This window comes from Odontomachus brunneus, unplaced genomic scaffold, assembly GCF_010583005.1.
Source record: "Odontomachus brunneus isolate Ranch 3 - 2012 unplaced genomic scaffold, Obru_v1 Obru_scaffold_029, whole genome shotgun sequence".
Lineage (NCBI taxonomy): Eukaryota > Metazoa > Arthropoda > Insecta > Hymenoptera > Formicidae > Odontomachus > Odontomachus brunneus.
Window position 1 is genome coordinate 1,374,019 of NW_022639479.1, and position 19,595 is coordinate 1,393,613.

At 41.6% G+C, this 19,595-nt stretch overlaps 2 protein-coding genes across 18 annotated transcripts in view; one reads left to right on the plus strand and one right to left on the minus strand.

Moving 5' to 3' along the window:
• Nucleotides 1–19,595, plus strand: part of LOC116843026 (synaptotagmin-7) — a 198,189-nt gene that overhangs the window by 127,326 nt on the left and 51,268 nt on the right. For 3 of the 17 annotated variants that reach the window (XM_032813017.1, XM_032813019.1, XM_032813018.1), the window contains exon 1: nt 5,111–5,449. The exons of 13 other annotated variants lie outside the window; for them this stretch is intronic. In XM_032813017.1, coding sequence (XP_032668908.1) covers nt 5,399–5,449 — 51 coding nt within the window. In that variant the 5' untranslated portion in view covers nt 5,111–5,398. Of the gene's footprint in view, nt 1–5,110; nt 5,450–19,595 lie in introns of those variants that run through there. One more of the 17 variants, XM_032813024.1, reaches the window with a different exon arrangement.
• The window catches only part of LOC116843024 (vanin-like protein 1), a 154,226-nt gene that overhangs the window by 124,499 nt on the left and 10,132 nt on the right, over nt 1–19,595 (minus strand). The window lies entirely within an intron of this gene.

Genomic DNA, 19,595 nt, shown 5'->3' on the forward strand with positions numbered 1-19,595 from the left:
ATATATATATATATATATATATATATATATATATATATATATATATATATATATATATAATCTCTACTACGGAAATTAGGTAACAGTAACATAGTAAAAAGAATGAAAGGTAGATCTGAAGATACGGGACGAAGAACATGATCGAATAGGTCGTTACTTTAAATGTGACCCAAATATCACGCGGGGCCATGGAACGCCGCATCCGAAATTAAAGGCTAAAAGTGGAATCCCGCCGTTTTTCCATTTCACGGTCGGCCTCCGAGTCGCCTTCTTCTCCTCTTCCTCCTTCTCCTCCTTCTCGCCCTCGTTCTCGACGAAGGGGACTGTCCAATTTCTGACGCCTTTCGACACATCGATTGTCCAAGGAATAATGGACGACCTTGAGCGGCAGAGAGTTCGTATGCGAGGGGGATGCATCGTCGTTGAAAGTCACGAGATGAACGGCACCGTGCAGTGACGCGAATAACGTCTCAGCGGCATCGTTACTGTCGCGTCAAACGTGCATTTCGAGTCGAGTTATGCGCGGGGCAGTGCGACTTCGATTTATTTCTAGGACCTAACCTGTCATTATAACTTCCGCAATTCGCCCGCGAATTCGCAAATACGTCCTGAGATTAATTCGCAAGAAGTCGAAAAAGACTCGAAACTTCGCCGAGGAGCGCGACAAAATTAAATTGGCGAAAAGCGCGGAACGCGCGGAAATTGCACGCAAAACTCATTAGACTGAGAATTGCTCTCGACAACTTTTCTACACAGAGAGAATTTTATAATAACTATAGAGTTTTGTAACTAAAGAACATATCGACATTCTGCCGTAAATTTCTAATTATCCTAATTGTTATCTATATTCTAGAAAATATGCCTTTATAAAAATTGCCATGTTGCTGGTTAAATTTATTATGTTTCTTACATTGAAAGAGAATATATTTACGAAATAAAAAATATTTATTCAGTAAGTATCAACAACATATTTTTACTAATACTAATACAGATACTTTTGCCCTGAGAATAAATATTTTTCAAATACGAAAATATATATCTTCTTTAACCGTCAGCTTTTCGTAAGAAATCATTTGTTTATTCTATTTAAATAAATGAATTGAGATTGAAGTAAATATGTTGTTAGTTAGTACTCAACTGAATAAATACTTTCAAAATTTTTTAGACATTTTTTTCCCTATAATGTAGCAAAATAGACTTTATACTGGCAATTTATATGCATTCCTGCATTATTATAAACATAGTAAATGTTATAAACATAGTAAAATTATAAAGAATTTTATGTGAAAAATTTATGTGAAAAGAAATGAAAAAAATAATATTCGCTCCATGTAAATCGCCGTACGTTGCCAGTGACAACGACGACGTAGAAGCAAGCGGCGCCGCTTCGCAGTAGTACGCTTGAGCATTTATCCGCCTGGCGAAGATTGTGAGAGCGCGCCGTACTTCGGCTCGCTTGTATCCATTTGGCGGTGACGACGCGCGTTCTCCTTGCACGCGGTTGTTCGCTCGGAAACGCAAACTTGGCGCCGTGCATTCGTGAGGCGTTTCGCGTAACTGCGTTTTCCGTTACGGAAATCGCATATCTCACGTCGACCGTCGCGGTCGCGACGGTAATTCGTGAAGTTGCGCGCAAAGCGGGACGCGATTCTTCTCGCGGCGTCCGACCATGCTTTCTCACGCGAGAAGTTGCATGGTGCGTGTCTGACGATGGAATTTTTCAGAATTACCGCGGTAAAAATGTAGCAGGGCTATAATACGCGTTTGGGTCTGCGCCGCAACAGGATGAAACGCGGTATTCCGTAGGAATTCATCGGAAATTAACCGTCTGGCCGGGCCGTAGCAGAGCCGAGTAATGGCGCACATTCTCATCGAATATTTCGAAACAGATATAGTTGTCTGCTTCTCAATTTTATCTGTTTGATGGAAGGGCGGCTTTCGAAACGAGCACGCGAAACAGCGCGCTCAGTCAGACAGTCATTTACGAAATTAAATATTCCCAGCCGGCGTACGCGTGGTTGTGTGTTACTCCCGACGTTAAGCACCACTCGGCAAACGGAATCGCAATGCACGTGCATTGTATTCGACTTTTCCGCGCGTTGAGAATGCGACTACGATATAATTAATAATTTTACTGCATTAACGAAGCGCGAGGGCGAATAGACAGTGGGTAATGATGTCGCTGTGCGCGCATAAACAGTGCATATGCAGCGCTCATCATTTTCATCCTTATTCCTCTTGCCTTCTTTTCGCCTTCTCAAAGAACGAACGCCATTTATTCTTAACCGTGGAAAGTTTAACACTCTCCTGAAGTTCAATAACGCGCGACCCATTTTTATTTCTTCCTCTCACTCTTTCCCGAATCTTTCAGCGGCCTTTATAGTTACGATATGAGTAATGGAAATAATGCGCCCGGTGGCGTCTCCCTCTCTGGCGTTGCCTTGAGAATTTCGGTATGACGAATGAGGACAGCTTCCAAATAACTCTTTGTCTCATTGATCCGCAAAGATGCAGTGACGATCCGCTGAACGAACGGGAGCACGATAACAATAACAACGACGACTACGACGACGAGCTACTTGTACAGTGGGAACTTTTCTAATCCGCAAATAGGGTAAACTCGGGTATGATCTCCATACTGAAAAGATAGCCATAGGCTGTAATTTCTTTAATAATTGCAAAACATTGTGTTTGTGTAATCAGTCACAAAGATAATCGATATTTATCGTAGTGTATGTGCGTACATTTTTCCAAATAGCAAGATTATGAATATTATATTATATTTTTATTTTCGACTATGTGTAAAATTTCTTATGTATCCACTAAAATTTATTGTAATGTCGAATAAATTACAATTAAGCTATCGCAATCAAGAGTATCAACACAATGTTTTGCAATTATTAAAGAAATTACAGCCTATGGCTATCTTTTCAGTATGGAGATCATACCCGAGTTTACCCTATTTGCGGATTAGAAAAGTTCTCACTGTTAGATACATAAAGTAGATATGCAAATTGTAATATAACATGCATTTTTATTTTTGTTTTCACTATTTGTTTATAAGTATTATTATAACCGTCTTTCACTCACATTTTGGGTAAGATGGCCCAGTATCATTCTAACATTTATAAAACAAAAGTCTTTATATTTAAAAAATTACTTTCAATATTACAGTAATTAAATCTTATGTGCAATGTTTTGATCAAAAATTGGATTTAGGATTTAAGTTTTATAATAGAGATTTCTATTTTATATATGTATTATATTTTTCACAAATAATATGTATTAAATATCCTATATTAAAATAAATATGTCAAATTATGTTTTTTTCATTATTTTATAAAATAATAGGTACAGAATCTTGAACATAAAATATGTATGGGTCATTTATTCCTTATGGCCATCTTGTCTTAAACATTTAGGTAAGATAGCCAATGCTCATGTTTTGATATTTTTGTAATAAATAATTTCATTGAAGTATTTTCCTTTTAATTATGATGGTATTATGTACTGTAGGCTTCAGTGAAGTAATGTGCCAAACGCTATTAAGAAATAACAATAAGAAATGTATTTTTTTTTGCATTTTAAAAAAGTATGACCATCTTATTCGAGTTTATCCTACCATTTTCTAAACTTCACACGATGTTTACATGTACTTTTCACGAGCTTGCGTTGCGCATTTGATGTGGAATAAACTTGAAATAAAATATACTTGTCTTTTTCGGCTGTATAATTTTGCGGGTATGAAAAATCGATTATTTAAAATACATCAATGACAAATGCAACACTAATTAAGAGTGTATACTCAAGATTTCACACGTCGTATGACAATAATAATAGCATATAAAAGGAAAGACAACACTAATTAAGAACGTACACTGAGGATTGCCTAACGTAGCAAAACAATGATAATAAGATGTAAAGAAAACCGATAGAGGAAATAATTCCGGGAAAGCACAAAGGATGAGAAATGTCGCGTTTCTAATTAGTACTACGTTTTGCTACGGTCCCCTTGTCTTTCGTTACGTGGACTTCGCTGCGATCACTCACGATCCAACTTGTGCACGGTGTTTTGTTGAAATTTCAATGTATATTATGTAACTTCTGTACATACAGTACATAAGTACGCTTGCGATACGTCGCGTTGGTGAACGACACAAGCACGGGAATGAGTCTTCGGGATGTCAATTAGATTTTCAGGCGCCTCGTCTTGTCTCTCCGCGGAATATCGCATGTCTTAAAGCTTTTATGACACTTTGATGGTAATATGGCTTGCTTTCCCCGGATACAGGCGAGCCTGACAGGCAACACCGTGTAATTTTAGAATGCTTGGGGTGCATAAACCAAAACCGTAATGTCGCCTGTATACATGCATATGGCAAAATACCTCATATAGTTATATTATAAAATATAACTATGTCTAAATATAACTCCATTCACTTTCAGGTAAAAATGATTTCGCGCGTAACGCGACCAACGGCTTCTGCGAAACTCGTGATTATAAATAAATAAATAAAAAAAAAAGAAAAAGCGCATTATTTCCCGCGCGAGTACAGAATTCCTTCTATCTGTGATATTCGAGCACTTTAATTTCCAATTTATAATCTGCAAAATCAATTTGCGCGCAAACGAGTAACTACTTGTGAACAGAAGGCGAAACAATTTTTCTATTAAATCGTCGGCGCTTTACGACGACACAGAGACGTAACGTCCGTGAAATAGTGTCTCACGGAGGAGAGAGCGCGTGGAAAATTGGAAACTCCTCTTTAAATCAAAACTTTCGGAATTCGCGAGGCCGCTGTCTCCCAGCCCGCTTGAAACATTAATGCACCTGCCACCCGAGGCGACCTTCCGAACGACGTTCCGCATACGCGTCTTCGCGCGGTTGTTTTCGCGCCACCGGGCTCTCCCTAATAATTAATGGCAGCACTTGTCCTGAATTGGGAGCTACGGACCAACAAACAGCGCTCGTTATAACTGTCGTTGCCATTGTTGACGAGCCGGTTCTCGGCTCCCTGTCGGACGACAGAGCCGAGATTTCTTTCGCGAGCGGCGAGGTGGCGCCAAGGTATCGAAAGCTCACTCGAGAATCGACGCGTATGCAACCCCGTCGGCGGAGCACAACCCCTCACGACGAGCGAAAGCCTCAGTCAGTGATGCGACGCCGTTACGGTCAGACCGAAGCGACCTCGCCCGCGCGCCGCGCCGAAAGCTCGCCAAGCGCAACAGGACGCGCGCGCGCTCACCTGCTCGCTGGCTCGTCTGACTCGAGCCCGGTCACGTTCCATTGTGATATGTGCGACGGCGTGGCCGCCGGGACCTTTCTCGAGGCCGCTCGCGCACGAGCGGATCGCGTACGATCGAGACGCGCGTTCAGTACTACGTAATTAGTGCCGCGATGCAACGTAATCGTCACAGCACGCTCGTGAGGATCGCAGCCGGTGACAAGGTACTGGGGTACCTCCTCCATGCAAAGGGGAGACCCCAACTCGCGTTCTCTTTTACCGGGAATTTAATTCACCTCTAAATATCCCTCGACGATCGATTTCGGAAGGAGGGAGAGAGAGAGAGAGAGAGAGAGAGAGAGAGAGAGAGAGAGGCTGCCTTCTCTCTCTCTCTTTCTCTCTCTCTGTCTCTCTGTCTTTCTTTCTCTCTCACTCATGATCAGACTTCGCGACTCGTTCGACTTATAGGGCGATCGGCCAATGTAAGCGCCTGCTTACTCGATGTTCCCGGATCGAAGAAGAATTAGCCGTTGCGCCTCGGCTTGAACTCTTTCGCGGCGGAGCCACACGCGGCTCTCTCTGCTTCATGGAATGAATATTAATAAACGATATTTACATTCTCTCCCGTCTTGAGAAACGCACACGATCTCGCCATTGTTTCACGATACTAATTATAGTACTCGACGACGAATCTACGAGCGGGAGGTTCTTTCCTCGTGCGCGGCGAGAAAGAGGGAAAGAGAAGGAGAGGGCAATATCTCGAGACGTTCGTGACGAAAGTAATAACCGCGGGTGGTGATGTGGTGGTAGGAAATAGAGGTTTGCTCGCGTCATGCCTCGTGTCCGAGCTGCCGTGGGCATCTTTATGGGCGATGAGGAGAGGCGCGGGGTATGCAAATTCGCCGGGTGTAGAGTAGGTGTAATCGGCGAACGGGGCGAACGCGGCGGCGATTTGGTCGCTACAAATGACACGCTGCTATACGTCGGTAGCCAATGTAGCGTACCTTCTGTCGCAGCCGCAAAGGTCACGCACGAGGTATGTGAAACGAGAGGCGCTTTTCCCATCATTCTCTCTTCCTCCTTACCCACCCTCTCTCTCTCTCTCTCTCTCTCTCTCTCTCTCTGTCTCCATCTTTCTCACACCCTCTCAGTCTGCCTTTCTCTCTTTCTCGCGTGGCTAGATAGACCGCCGATAGTAACAGGTGGGTCAAAGGGGTGTTCCGTCGGTGAGAATCGCACTACGCCGACGCTGGGCACACGAGAGTCCGTCGTCGCGCGAAGGACTTTCCTAGCCACCTACCTACCTAGCCAGCTAGCTACCTACCCTACGCCTCTCATAAATGGCGGCCGGTAGAACGATAAACGCGCCCTTGCCTGCCACCCTAACTCGCCGAGGTTCTTCAGATTCTCGACGAGCACATTTCCGCGAGTTAGCGCGGCTTCATCCGCCTAATGAAAGTCACAACATGTCCGTGGTTTCCGTCGCTGATAAGACTAACGAGGGTGACCGATAAGCGACAGGTGCGAAATTGAATCGCGCTTAATTGTCACGTTGATTCGGGTACGCGCCGGACGCGAGGAAGATTGGCGGTCCTTTCGAAAAATCGAAAGTCCGATATTGTTTAATTGACAAATCGACACTTTGAGATTTTCAAATAACGCTTTTATTGCTTCTTGTTGCTTCCAGCCTGCTGCTGAAGAAAAAAATTAATTTTTGTTCCATAATAAACGGGAGATGTTTCTTCGCGATGAGTCCATCTCGTTATCCATGCGATCTGAAAGTTTCCGAACTTGCGAGGAAAGTTTCGCAAATACGATGGAGATAATGAAGAAGGAATCTAGCTCTCGAGACTGAGATACACAAATCGCGTGTAAATATTTTCGCGGTAACGCAATTCTGCTTAATGCGAGTGAAGTGACATTTAGACATTCTAACAACTACGAACACGCAATATATTACGGTGAATTAACTGCTAACATCAAAAGCAGGGCTTGCTTCCATTTATGACGTAAATATTTGAGATTTATTAGCGAGTTTAAATTTTTAATTAGCCGTTCACGTGAAGCCAATCGTCGATGTAAATAATCTGACCGCCTCACTGCGCAAATATAATAAGCACACGCCGGCCGTTACACAAACGCGTAATAACGAGTCGACTACATTTAATGAATTTTGCCCAGAGCAGTTTTGCGTCGCTATTTATTATCACTGTCTCTGCCTCGCATGCGCGCGATTCGCATCTGAATAATGTCATGTAATTAAAGTTTCAGATAATTAATCACGGTTCCGTATTGAGCGGCAGCCGCACGAAAAGAAACAACAGACTTCCGCGTTTCTTTGCTTGTCCGCACGCATAATTAATTAGATGCGGGGGCTCGTTGGGAGATTAGGAGAGATCGAACGCCGTACCGAAAGTCGTGATCGACTTTGCGATCGAAAATCCACTTGAAAGTCCACTTTCCGCGAGCGATTCGGCGCCGCGCCGCGCTGTGACGCGCAGAGAAGCGTCACGACGAAAGGGTTGGAGTGGCATGAGTGGCGCTCGTGAGGAAGGCGACGCTCACTCGTGACGCTGTATAACACAGAATACATCCGCGTTTTATCTTACGAAAGCTGTAAGTCTTGCTCAAGTGCCGAGAAACGCCGAGCCGTGCGCCAGGGAGTGCCTCGTTTGAAATTCCATTTTCTCATCCGAATAAAGCTGTGCGGAGCGCAACGTACGCGCGCATAAGTGGGAAAAGAGGATTGGAAGGAGGCAAGGAACGGGAGGAAGAGAGAAAGAGAGTCAAGCCACTTCGCTCCGTTATTTCGTTTCGCCTTGAGGAACTTTCTCTCTGTCCCTCTTTCAAGGCATTAAAAACTAAACTTTCCCTGATGGCGCCTAACGATATTACTAACGGCAATTATCGTCACTGAAACTGTCACAGCAGCGCGCCTAACCACGACGCCGCATTCGTTATCCTCGATAACGAAGTCTCATATTTTTCGCAGCTGGTAATTACATCGCGAAAACATCCGCCTCGTCTGTATAACGTATCATTCACGGCTTTTCCCTTAAAAAATTTCATTACGCGACAATAGCGACGCGCTTAATACACTACGTCTATATACGAGTCGCTTCTCTCTCTCTCTCTCTCTCTCTCTCTCTCTCTCTTTGAAACTCTTTGTCTCGAAATAATATCGCCGAGAGTTTATGAAATGTCACGCGAACTTTCACATGGCAAGATTCAACGCGGCGGGAAAAGGTTCAATATAATTGTCAACAAGATCGACTTTGCGAAATATGCGAGTCACCTTCGTCGACAATTCTCCCTCGCGGTTCAGCCGTTTCCTTTCTCCTTTTGTGTGTGAGATTTATAACTCGCAGTCGCATCGAAAATAATCGTGCAAGGTGCATGTATATTTGAAGGAAATTGTACATTGAGACAATGAGAATTTGTTATCCGAGACTCGAGCGGACTTCGCAATATTTCAATGGCTTTCGAGTGGATTCATTTGACAAATTCAGCACTCGGGACGATTAAGAATTAAACAAAAGTATAACGTAGCGTTCTCGCTTCGTTTCCAAGAGCTGGATAGAACGAAAGAAAGGTGCATCAGGTACTTAATGCTGCATAGGTTCGTCAAGAAGCGTTCAATAAAGAGGCGCGTTAGTCGAATCCGTAATACGAATTTACATAAGTGTTTAAAAGCTTCTCCAGACGCCGTCTCTCGCTCGATTATACTTTCTCTTCTCAAGCTTCATGTATAGGTACACGTCTCTACAAGAGGATTTTATAGTAAAAAATCATCATAGGATTTTGTAATCCCGAAGAATAGATCGAAACTCTTTGCAGTAATTCATTATGGAGATATTCATTATGCAGTTATTTATTATTCATTATCCTTTCATTTTATATGTGCCACTTATGTTTTAGGAATTAAAACTGTATTAACAGTTGTTACTTGAAACTCGCCTCAAATAAGATACTCAGATTTTAATTCAGAATTAGATGAGAATTTTTCAGTGTGAATCGCGATTATAGATATAAAAGTTACGTATATTATAATTTAGCTGGGGAAATGGATTTGAGAATTCTTTGAATTCTTTGAATCTTTATTCTTTGAATAAAGATCTGACTATCTCACATGAAATAAGTTTTAGATGACAACTATTAATAGGAATCTAAAACACCTGTTATGTTTCTAACATAACTTACTATGTTCCTCAGCAAAATAGATCTTGTTGACAGTCTATTCCTGGACTACTAAAAACATAATAAAATTGAAAAGAATTTACATGAAAAAAAATCTATAATATTTTCCCCGTGTATGCCTGCAAATTAAAAATACCGTTACGAAAAAGCGAATAACGCGGTAGACCGAACGACGAAAATAATTCGCGATTTCAACTAATAGCTGTAATCAAGCAGTCGTACTCTCTACAATTGTTTCGCACGGTTGTGTCCTTTGCGTAGCGCCAATTATCGGATAGCGCAGCCACCGGAATCACGGCGGAGGATTACTCGCTTGGTTCACTAGTCACTTTACTTTATTTGCTCGGTGGAATTTTGAGCCGGCGAGATTCCGAAGCCATCGTTTGAAACATAGATTCGATGGTGCGCGCGCGCACGCGTGCCTCGTAACTCTTCGCGAATTTTCTCGCTATGGTATTTTCCGGCTGTGCAATCTCGGTAATATAGTGCACACATATATATTATGCACAGAGTGTATCGTTGTGTTGTGGGGAGAAATAAATGCGCGACGTAATCCAGCGAGCCCGAAGCCACCTCGTGTTACTCGTGCCTCTTCGCGCTTGAGTCTATATAAAAATGCGCAATCGCGGGTTACACCAGCTGGAAAATCATTACTGCGATTTCAGGAGCGAAGAAAAGCAAATGAATCGGCCGGCGCATGTCGGCGGTGCGATGAGCGCGATACATCGCGAGGAGAAAAGGAGAGAACCCGCGCGATCGAACCCGCGTGTCCGCCATTATGTTCACGCAGTTTGACATTTTACTCGGTATTGGAGCTTCGTTTTATTGTTCTTTCATTGTTTGTCGCGGAGAGGACCGTGGGCGAGCTTCAAAGTGTTGTAGGCGATGCCGGTCAGAACTTTTCGTACTCACAAGAACGCGCCAATAATATTTTGCGCCACATGTTGACGAAGATAATAGCTCTACGGTGAACCCGCTTTAAAATAAGCACGCTGTGAAGTCGCGTTTCTGCTGTATCGTACGAGCTTTGCAATTTTCTCAGTGTGTTCCCCTCGAATTCAAGGTACATCATTGAAATAAATCAGAAGATCGTTCAATTACATCGTGCAGTAGATATTCAGCGTATTTATCAGGTCTAGCAGATATTTAAATGCTCTCTAAATTCCCTGTCTGTGGAGTGGAGTCTCACTCAAAACGAGTGAAGAGTGGCAGTATTTTCTGTCGAGGCAATAGTGAAAATAGTACCACTCAAAGTCGCAAGAGCGAAAGTTTCACTCAAGCTTAAGGTGGATTCCGACTCCATGTGAGCTCCAATGTTTCAATCGACTAGAGTAAATATGTTCTTCTGAGGATGAAGCACACCGGATTCACTGGTTAATTTTGAATGAAAATATTCACTCGACGATTCAAAGCAGAAACTTTACTTTGTATGAGAGAAGTATTATCCGAATTCGAATGACTCACCTTGATCATCTTGCTTCTCGAGTGAAATTTCGCTTCAAGAAATTTAGACTTATATTAATAGTCGTTACTTGAAATTTGTCCCACGTGAGATACTCAGATTTGAACTTAGACTCGTATCAATAGTCGTTACTTGAAACTTTCAATCAAATCTGAATTTAGAAATCTGAGTGTTTCAGTTGAATCACATAATATACGTAATATTATATTTTAATTGCAGCTCCACTTCTCATTTTAAAACTTCACATTTCATTCTCAACTCAAATATGAGTGTCTTACATGAAGTAGGTTTCATGTAATGTCTATTAAAATGGATCTTAGAGATAGATGTGAGTTTTTAAGCTGAATCGCGATTACAAACATAAAGTCGTATATATTGCATAACTGAAATAAAAAAACTCAAATCTAACAATAAATTCAGATCTAAATATCTTACGTGCGACTAGTTTCAAGTAACCATTGATACGGGCCTTAGAGAGTGGATATTCATCAGGTATTCAAACCCAATAGATATTAATTTGTGATATTTACATCTAGTAGACATTTATGTGATCTTCATCCATATTCATCTATTTCAATGTATCAAAAGTGGATTATTCTGTACTATTATACAATCCTGATTCTCAGTAAACATGATTATATGGCCGCAGAGCATCGTTTCAGCTTTTCTTCGCTCGCTCGACTCGGCCACAGAAGTGATCTCGCAAATGATGCACGATCGATCCGTGAGGAATTATTACGGAAACGTAATTCGGTTTGCATTCCGTAATTACTTAATGTAACATTCGCGCAACTCGGGTTCTTATCGCATGACAAAGTGTAATTCGTTCGACGTTTCGACGTCGAGTCGCGGGAAGAATCGCGCCCCGTTTCGCGCGCGACCTCGTCGCGAATTATCGTCGCGATCGCGTGTTCGACGTGAAATATGTAGTTTCCGCGGCGGAAGGGCGCAGCTTATGCGAAACAACACCCTAGCGGATATGTACGGCGCCAAACTTGCGTCCCCCGACCACGCAAACGACTGTGCGCAAGATGAGCGTCTCGGCTAGTAGATACAGGCGGCCAAGGTATGACCTGCTAGTCCTCCTTCCTGGCGGAGAAGTGCTCGCGCATAACTACTGCAAAGCGGAACAGCTTCCACGTCGACGCTGTCGTCGTCGCCGACGTCCGGCGGGCTAGAAAAGTTCCCTTGCTTCGCTAAATGCATTTTCAGAGAAACACGAGAGCCATTCGGCCGACAACGAGCAGCGCGCACGAGTCGTCCTTTATAATATCGCTTTGTGCTTTATGCTCCGTTGGCTTTCTCGATAAAGCGCGCGCGAGTATATCACGACTGCTCTCTTTCTCTCTATCTCCCTCTCTCATCTTCTCATTCTCTCTTGGCCAGGTGTCTCGAATTCACGAGAACGACCCCGGACTTCGGCACAACGGTCGTTAATTTCCTGTGCTTGCGAAACGAGCCGTGATTCGAAACGATCTTAAGTGCACTCTTCGATGCAACCGAGCGTCGCTGCTCTGTTCTCACAACTACGCGCCTACTTAGGACCGCCTGAAAGCTCACGTTTCCGCGGTCGATACGCGGTTACTTCCGGTTACATCGTTACCATCCTATTCACCGATAAACCGGATGAGTGTTCATTGGAAAATCATTTACAGCGGCGATTAACACCGAGCTTTTGCGATGCGCCCGGTCAGACCTCCGGTCGTAGCGATGGTGCAAATCTCTCTCCCCCTCTGAGAAATGTAAAGAGACACTCGTGAATAGATTTAATGCGAAATCCAACTACTCTGCCGTGGCGCGGTTTCACGAGAGAAACATGGAATTTTAACTCATTCTGAAGTAATTATTCCAGAGAAGCAAGATGTACCAAAAAGAGTCAACTTTTTACCAACTTTACAGAGTTATTTCGCTCAAAGACAGACAGAAAGAAAGAACAAGTTTAATACAATACACTCGAAATGTTGGAAAACTCCGCGTAGAATGATTCGTGAAAGAGAACGAAAAAGAAGTTCTTCCGGTGTTACTCGCAAATCCCACGTTAAAAATCTAATAACTAATCTTCTCGTACAGCCGATGACACACAGTGCTCGGTCAAAGTGGTAGTGTAAAATCGGTAATGCCGGTGGTATTAAGTCGACAAAAGATAAAAAGACGCATTCGCCACGCCACGTAACGAACGTAACGCGGTAAGAGGATAATAGCGCATTTTTCTCTCACCGGCGGTCCAGCATAAAACAAGACCGTTCGCGTAGGCAGGCTGTGACGTAGCGTATTGTAATACTTCCTGTTACCTGGTCCTTAGAGCCAACACATTTCCATACTTTTCATTGATCTCTCTCCTCCTTCTCCCTCCCCCCCTCCATCTCACTCTTCGTCACTCTTTCTCTCTCCCTATGAGACTCACCGTTGTACATTTTATATAATCTTCCCGTGCCGCTCGCGCAAGCCTGATTACGCGATCAGCCCGTCTTGCGTATCGTCTTCCTTTATGAGAGCGTTCAAGCTATAATGTCACCGAAGCATCGTGTACTTTAATATACTCCATCTCGTCTAATCTCGTACCCACCCTCTTCTCTCGCACATTTAATCTCCGTGTTTTTTTAATCCTCGGGACTTTAAAGCCTCCAATTTCACGACTATCTATTTTCGAATATGTAACTGAGATTTTGTTCTCACGACGCGCGATTAAAGTTCCGCAACTCTCTCTCTCTATTTCTCACTTTCTCTTCTCGTTATTTATTTCACTACATCTTTTTTATCGTTCTCAAATCGAGTCTCGTAGCCAGCTCCTCGACGTTCACTCTCGTCTGTGAAAACGCGATTGTGTATATTGCGTGTACATGCATGCACGCGTGCACTTTCCTTCAAGCATCATTAAAGGTGGTGAGAGAAGAAGAGAGGGCCCGTACGGGAGAGCGTCGTCGCGTTTACCATCACGCGGTGCGCAAAGGTTATATCATTGATTTTTCGTTCTGTAGGCTATATTTTTTAGGGACATGCACGCGCTGAATTACGTCACTGTGTAGTTATTTTAATAATAATTATGACATCGAGAGGCAAATAAAAAGTGCGAGGCGCGCTTGATGAGTTATCGATCAACACCGAGGGAAAAGGGAGGGGGGCAGGACGATTACTTCCGCCAGCTCGTTTTACTGCGTACGTATATATTTAATGACTTTCTGATATATCTAAGTTTTAAATACCACCGAATGGGCCGCGACCTCGTAAATATCTTAGATGTATGGAAATCGATATAGGGGAGACCGAGTCTGTTAATCACATTTTTGCATACTGATTAAAAAAGATGTATTTTCTAATATTGTGCACATTTTTATACGGGTACAATATTTAAGCAAAAAAATCTTATCTTTATACACAAATCTTTATATTTACACACAAAAAAGTTTTTAATATACAAGCAAAGTCGTGCAAATGTGACTATTTACCCTATACCCAGGGTATCATACTTGAGATATGGTTGTCACATGTCTTTCATGTAATAGAAATAAGACAAATTATTCTTGTTTTAAGATTTTAAGTGTTTTACTAAAATTATAGTCATCTTATAATCAGATACAATAAACAATCATTGAACTACGAAAATAAAAATGTTCATAAACTTTGTTACAATAACTTTGAGCTCTCTCTATAAGATCTTATGTAGACTCATCGTTATATGAATAACATAACACATCATTGCGTATATTTCTATGCTTTTGCGTAAATCATGTTATAGTTACATGACGAATTTACAACGTGTGACAACTGATCTCACTTAATTTGAGTCAACACAAACAGTTATTTGTAATGAAGGATGTTATATTTGTAAATTACGTTACAGTAACTGTTAATTAAATATAGAGAAAATTTAGCTGAACTTATTTTTTATCACTAAAAAAAGGTTGCAATCAAGAAATTTACTCCTCGTGTCCAATTTTGAAAAAAGCACTTGTAAGTACCATATGCGATGTTTCTGTTATAAGCCATTTCGTACACCCAACTAACATGATTCAAGCAACCTATACTATAGAAAAGAGTATACTCCTCCATTTATTACGTGAGATATAAGCTTTGTGATCTGATCCGTGTAACTTCTAGACCTAATCTCCCCTACAAGTGAATGAGAGAATGGCAGGGAGGCAAGGAGGGGAAGAGAGAAAACGGTGCTTATAACGCAATAGAGAGGAAATAACGACTACGTCACGTTCGGTTTATTCACACAAGTGCATATTATATTTTTAACGCTAAACGCCGCTATTCGGCATTTATTTGACTGAAACTCGGCTCTAGTACCATTAATTACATTTTTATGTTGTTAGGAGTGCTTTTAATTAGTACGTGCTTTATTTCCCACTGGCTCTCTTCCTCTCCACCTCTCTACGATCATTATGTATATATTGATTCTGAAATATATCCGCATTCGGCGTGTTCCCCGAATTCGTCGTCACAAACTTGATTTCTCGGCCGGCAAGTTTCTCATACGTAAATGGCGCATTAATCTCAAAGTGCATGACTTGTAATGAATGTTCGCAAAATCTAAAGTAAGATAGAAATGGTTACCAGAAGTTTGAAAGCAAATGCTATCGGGGGGAATAGTTTATAAAGTTCGCTTAAGAATAATACGATTAAGAAATGACTTCAAGATCAAATTGAAATTCGTTCTCCAAGATCTCAACGTGTTTGTTGTCGAGAGTAATGTCTTGTCGATATTAACGTCAACTCGCCCCGAATGACGTCGTTGTAATTGATGCATCGCGCTAGTTAGATGTTATGCGCGGATATTTAGACGGCGAGTCCGTTTAGACGACGTGGAATTTTCAACACACTTTGATCAGTGAAGTTGAAAAGCCGGGAGCACCCAAGAGTGCTCGCCAAGAGTAAACAAATTACTGCTTCGTCTTTCAGACGAAAGCCACGCTATTTGAAATCGTGTCTTACAATCGTGATCTTTAAAAGACTTTATATTCGGCCAGGGAGGTATACAGATGTACTTTTAATATTCATTTGTCGAGCTGATGTTTTCCGTCGATTTGTGCGCATATTTGTGATACGGAGAGAATATTATAACAAAAACTACAATTCAATTTTAGTAGTCTGAGAATAGATCGCGGTACTATTATGAAAATTATAACGTAGTAAGAATAACCATAAACATGATAATTTTTACTACATTTACGGTAATTTTTATTGTTTACTTTTACTATGTCTTATTATAATTTTCATCATAGTATCAGTCCCCGGGGAATACTAAAATTATACTGTAATTTTTACTACAATATTTTCTCTATGTACGCGAATATGTGATGCAGGAGCGTGAGCAATAATTCGCGTACAGCCCGTTGTTATTCTATCAACATGGCTTTTTATTTCCATTTCCGCGTCTCCGACTTCTCATTTCCTTTGCCTCCAATAATTGTCGCATTTTCCACGTTAAATTAATTTAAATAAAAATTAAAATATTCCTCCCGTTGCCGAGGCTTTAAACTGGCCGATATTTCCGCCAAAATATTCCAAATATTAAAATATTTTTAATTTGAATCAGAAGCTGAGAGCACTCTCACATCGGATCTTCTGAACTTTCCTTCTGAATTTCATATTCTGAAACACCTTACTTAACGCCACAAATTGTCTCCATACAGAACAGATGTTCTGCGAGTGTTCGGCAATGTACGTCTCGAATCTTACTAAAGAATTCATGTCATGCATCACTATATCACTTGGTAATCTCTTTTTTACCCCTTCATTTCTCTTCCTTTTCACACCCATTCTATTACTACTTGAATATTCGATTTGCTTGATTTGAATATTTAAATGAACTGTCAGTTATCGGTTACATCGTTTCATTCTGTAGTCATCGCGGAGCGTTGAAGAGGGAGGAGGGGGTATGAGAAGAATTATTCCGCGGTTATGTGTGTCGGGCCATGCGAGCATATCCCAAGTGTTACAGCGAGTCGCGAATGTAATAATCCATTGTTAGCTACATAGTTTCCTGTGCGCACCGATATCTCAGCCTAGCGCGTTACTCGCAATCGATAGTGCAACAGTTTAATTTCCTGAAGCGAATAATCGTTGACGTATCGAAATCGTACCGCCGAAATTTTCCGCGTCGATCAATTCCGCAATATTATATTCCACGTATCTGTTTCTATATTACGCTATATTATGTGTACATGTACACATTATATATACATATACACAGGATGTCGTATTTTAAACAGGCCAGCCGAACACTTCAAACACATATGTAAATTCGCGCGCGCATCATTGTTAATGAAAATGAGCAAAGTTGAATTTCTCACTGCTAAATAACTCCTAAATCATGGTATTTAGGTCATATACGTCTTGGAAATTTTCTACGCAGAATTGAGCGATTTTTTAGAATCTGCCAAAAGTACTATCTTTTAATTAAGAAAACAAGACTGACCTCCATACGATTTTGGCGAGTAATCCAAGTTAAGTATTTAAGGTCTTTTTTCCTTCTCAAAACCCTATAAATCTTGTCTGAAACCTTTTTATCTGCCAGGCTCAGTTTTTGAGATATTCTGGCTTTTTTCAAATGAGACACTCTATACACGTATGTATGTGTATATGTATTCACATTTATATACATACGTATATACTCTCTACACACACTATATATTTTGAAACATTTCTCCGTTAAACAATAGCTTCATAGAATTCGCCGGAGCTATTCAACGTGGTATAGGGGCGTGTTTTGTTATTGAATATGTCCGAGTTCGCTCTATCCGTTTTGTTGCCCGACGATGAAAAAAAACGAGAGATAATGCATCAGCTCTCTTGTTATGAACGATACTATTACGTTCGACGTAAACTCAGCGGCATGCGGGAGGACACGCGAGATACGTTACGTGGTGTCTTTCGAGTCGTCCTCAAGCTTTTATCACTTTATTTTATCGAGTTTTAAGCGGGATCTCAACGCGCAGTGACTCACGATAAAAGTTATAACTGGCGAGAATCCATGATAGAGAATCATCGGGACTATAGGCTTCGCGGCGCCTACGTTACTCGCTCCGTTATTTACGGTGCGAGGACACCGCCGTAAATCTAGCTTGATGACGGCGGTTGATATAAATTAAATCCTAATAACGCGATCCTCTCCGGTAAAGAACGCCCGGCGCCTAGGATCGGCGTAACCCTCTACCTCCTATTTTCTTTCCATTATTTCTTCGCGCTCAAACTCACGCCGATTTCCTAGGAACATACTCGCTCACAATTGCGAACACGCTGATGAAGGATAACACTGCTCCGAAATTGCCGTCGGAGATAATGTTTCGAAGATGAAACTATAAAAATGACATGACTGGTATAAAGAAAATTACATTATGTTAAAGTAAGAGTACCAATTTCCGGACACGTACTTAATCCTGGATACTCTTGTTGTTTTAGTCTTTAAATTTGAATATTTTAGCTTTCAATATAGAGTAGAAGTATATAAGAAATCTGACAATTATTGACACACTCGTTATATGTGTAGGTAGAACTCATCAAAGTGAACACAAAATTCTTCTACCATTTCGCAAATAACTACATAAAATTTTGAGTTATTAATTAAAGAAGATTGGTACATTATTGCGCACAATCATGCACTAATTTTCTTTAATTAATAATACAAAACTTTATGTAGTTATTTGCGAAATAGTAGAAGAATTTTGTGTTCAGTTCGCCCTGATATCCTTCTTGTTCTCGTTAACGAACGTGTCTTTTATTTTACATGAGATCGATTTAGATTCACCAGAGTTCACACTTTACAAATTCAAGATAACACACTACATTTCAGGCATTCTTTATACTCCATTGCGCACGGAGGTGCAGGTAATACAGTGTAATAGAAACGAGATTTGTCGACATCTAGTTGAATGAATACTTCAGAGCTCTCTTTAAATATCAATATATGTATTAAAATGTTTAATTCCTCTCTCACAGCGTGTCCGATCTCGCTCCAAGTGTTTACGCGTAAGTAAATGTCGATAGAGAGCGCATTCGCAAAGGGAACGGAGAATGATCGAGGCTCGGCTCGCTAGAGATAGAGAAAGGGAGGGGTTGAGATAAATAGAATATCGTTCGCTAACCGATCGAGCATTCGCAATCGCTGTGTTTTACCCGCCCGCCCGTAATTTCACCGTTCCGCATGTGCGCGAATCCACATCAAAGTTATCTTTGAGAGCGAATTAAGCAAAGCAGAACAAACTCGTAATGCGATATGCTTAGTACAGGCCGGTTACGTCAATATCACTTGCATTAGAGACCGCTATTTCGCCGATTTGCTTAATTAAATGCATTACGTGGTGATTATTGAATGGCCGTCCGAATATCGGAGGAAGCCGCATGATATCGCAGTGGACGGAGCTTGGTTAGTCGGAATTTCTATCCGTGCATTAAGCCGCGCGGGACAAACACGCGCGACCTACTGTTAACTTGTTTTTCTTCTCTCTCTCTGCTAGTTTTGCGATTACTGGAGAGAAAACCTTCGTCCTTTGGTAAATAAATGCACAGCGCGATTCCACGGAACGCCGGTAGAAGTTATTTGCGAAATACGATTCGAACGGCCTTTCCGTCGTTTCCTCCTCTTCTTGCTCTTTCTGTCTTGCTTCTCTTCCTTGCCGAATTGCCCGTATCGATATTTGCGCTGATTGCTGTCGCACAACGGGATCCGATTATAACTTTCCCTCCTTCACCTCCCCCCCCCCCCC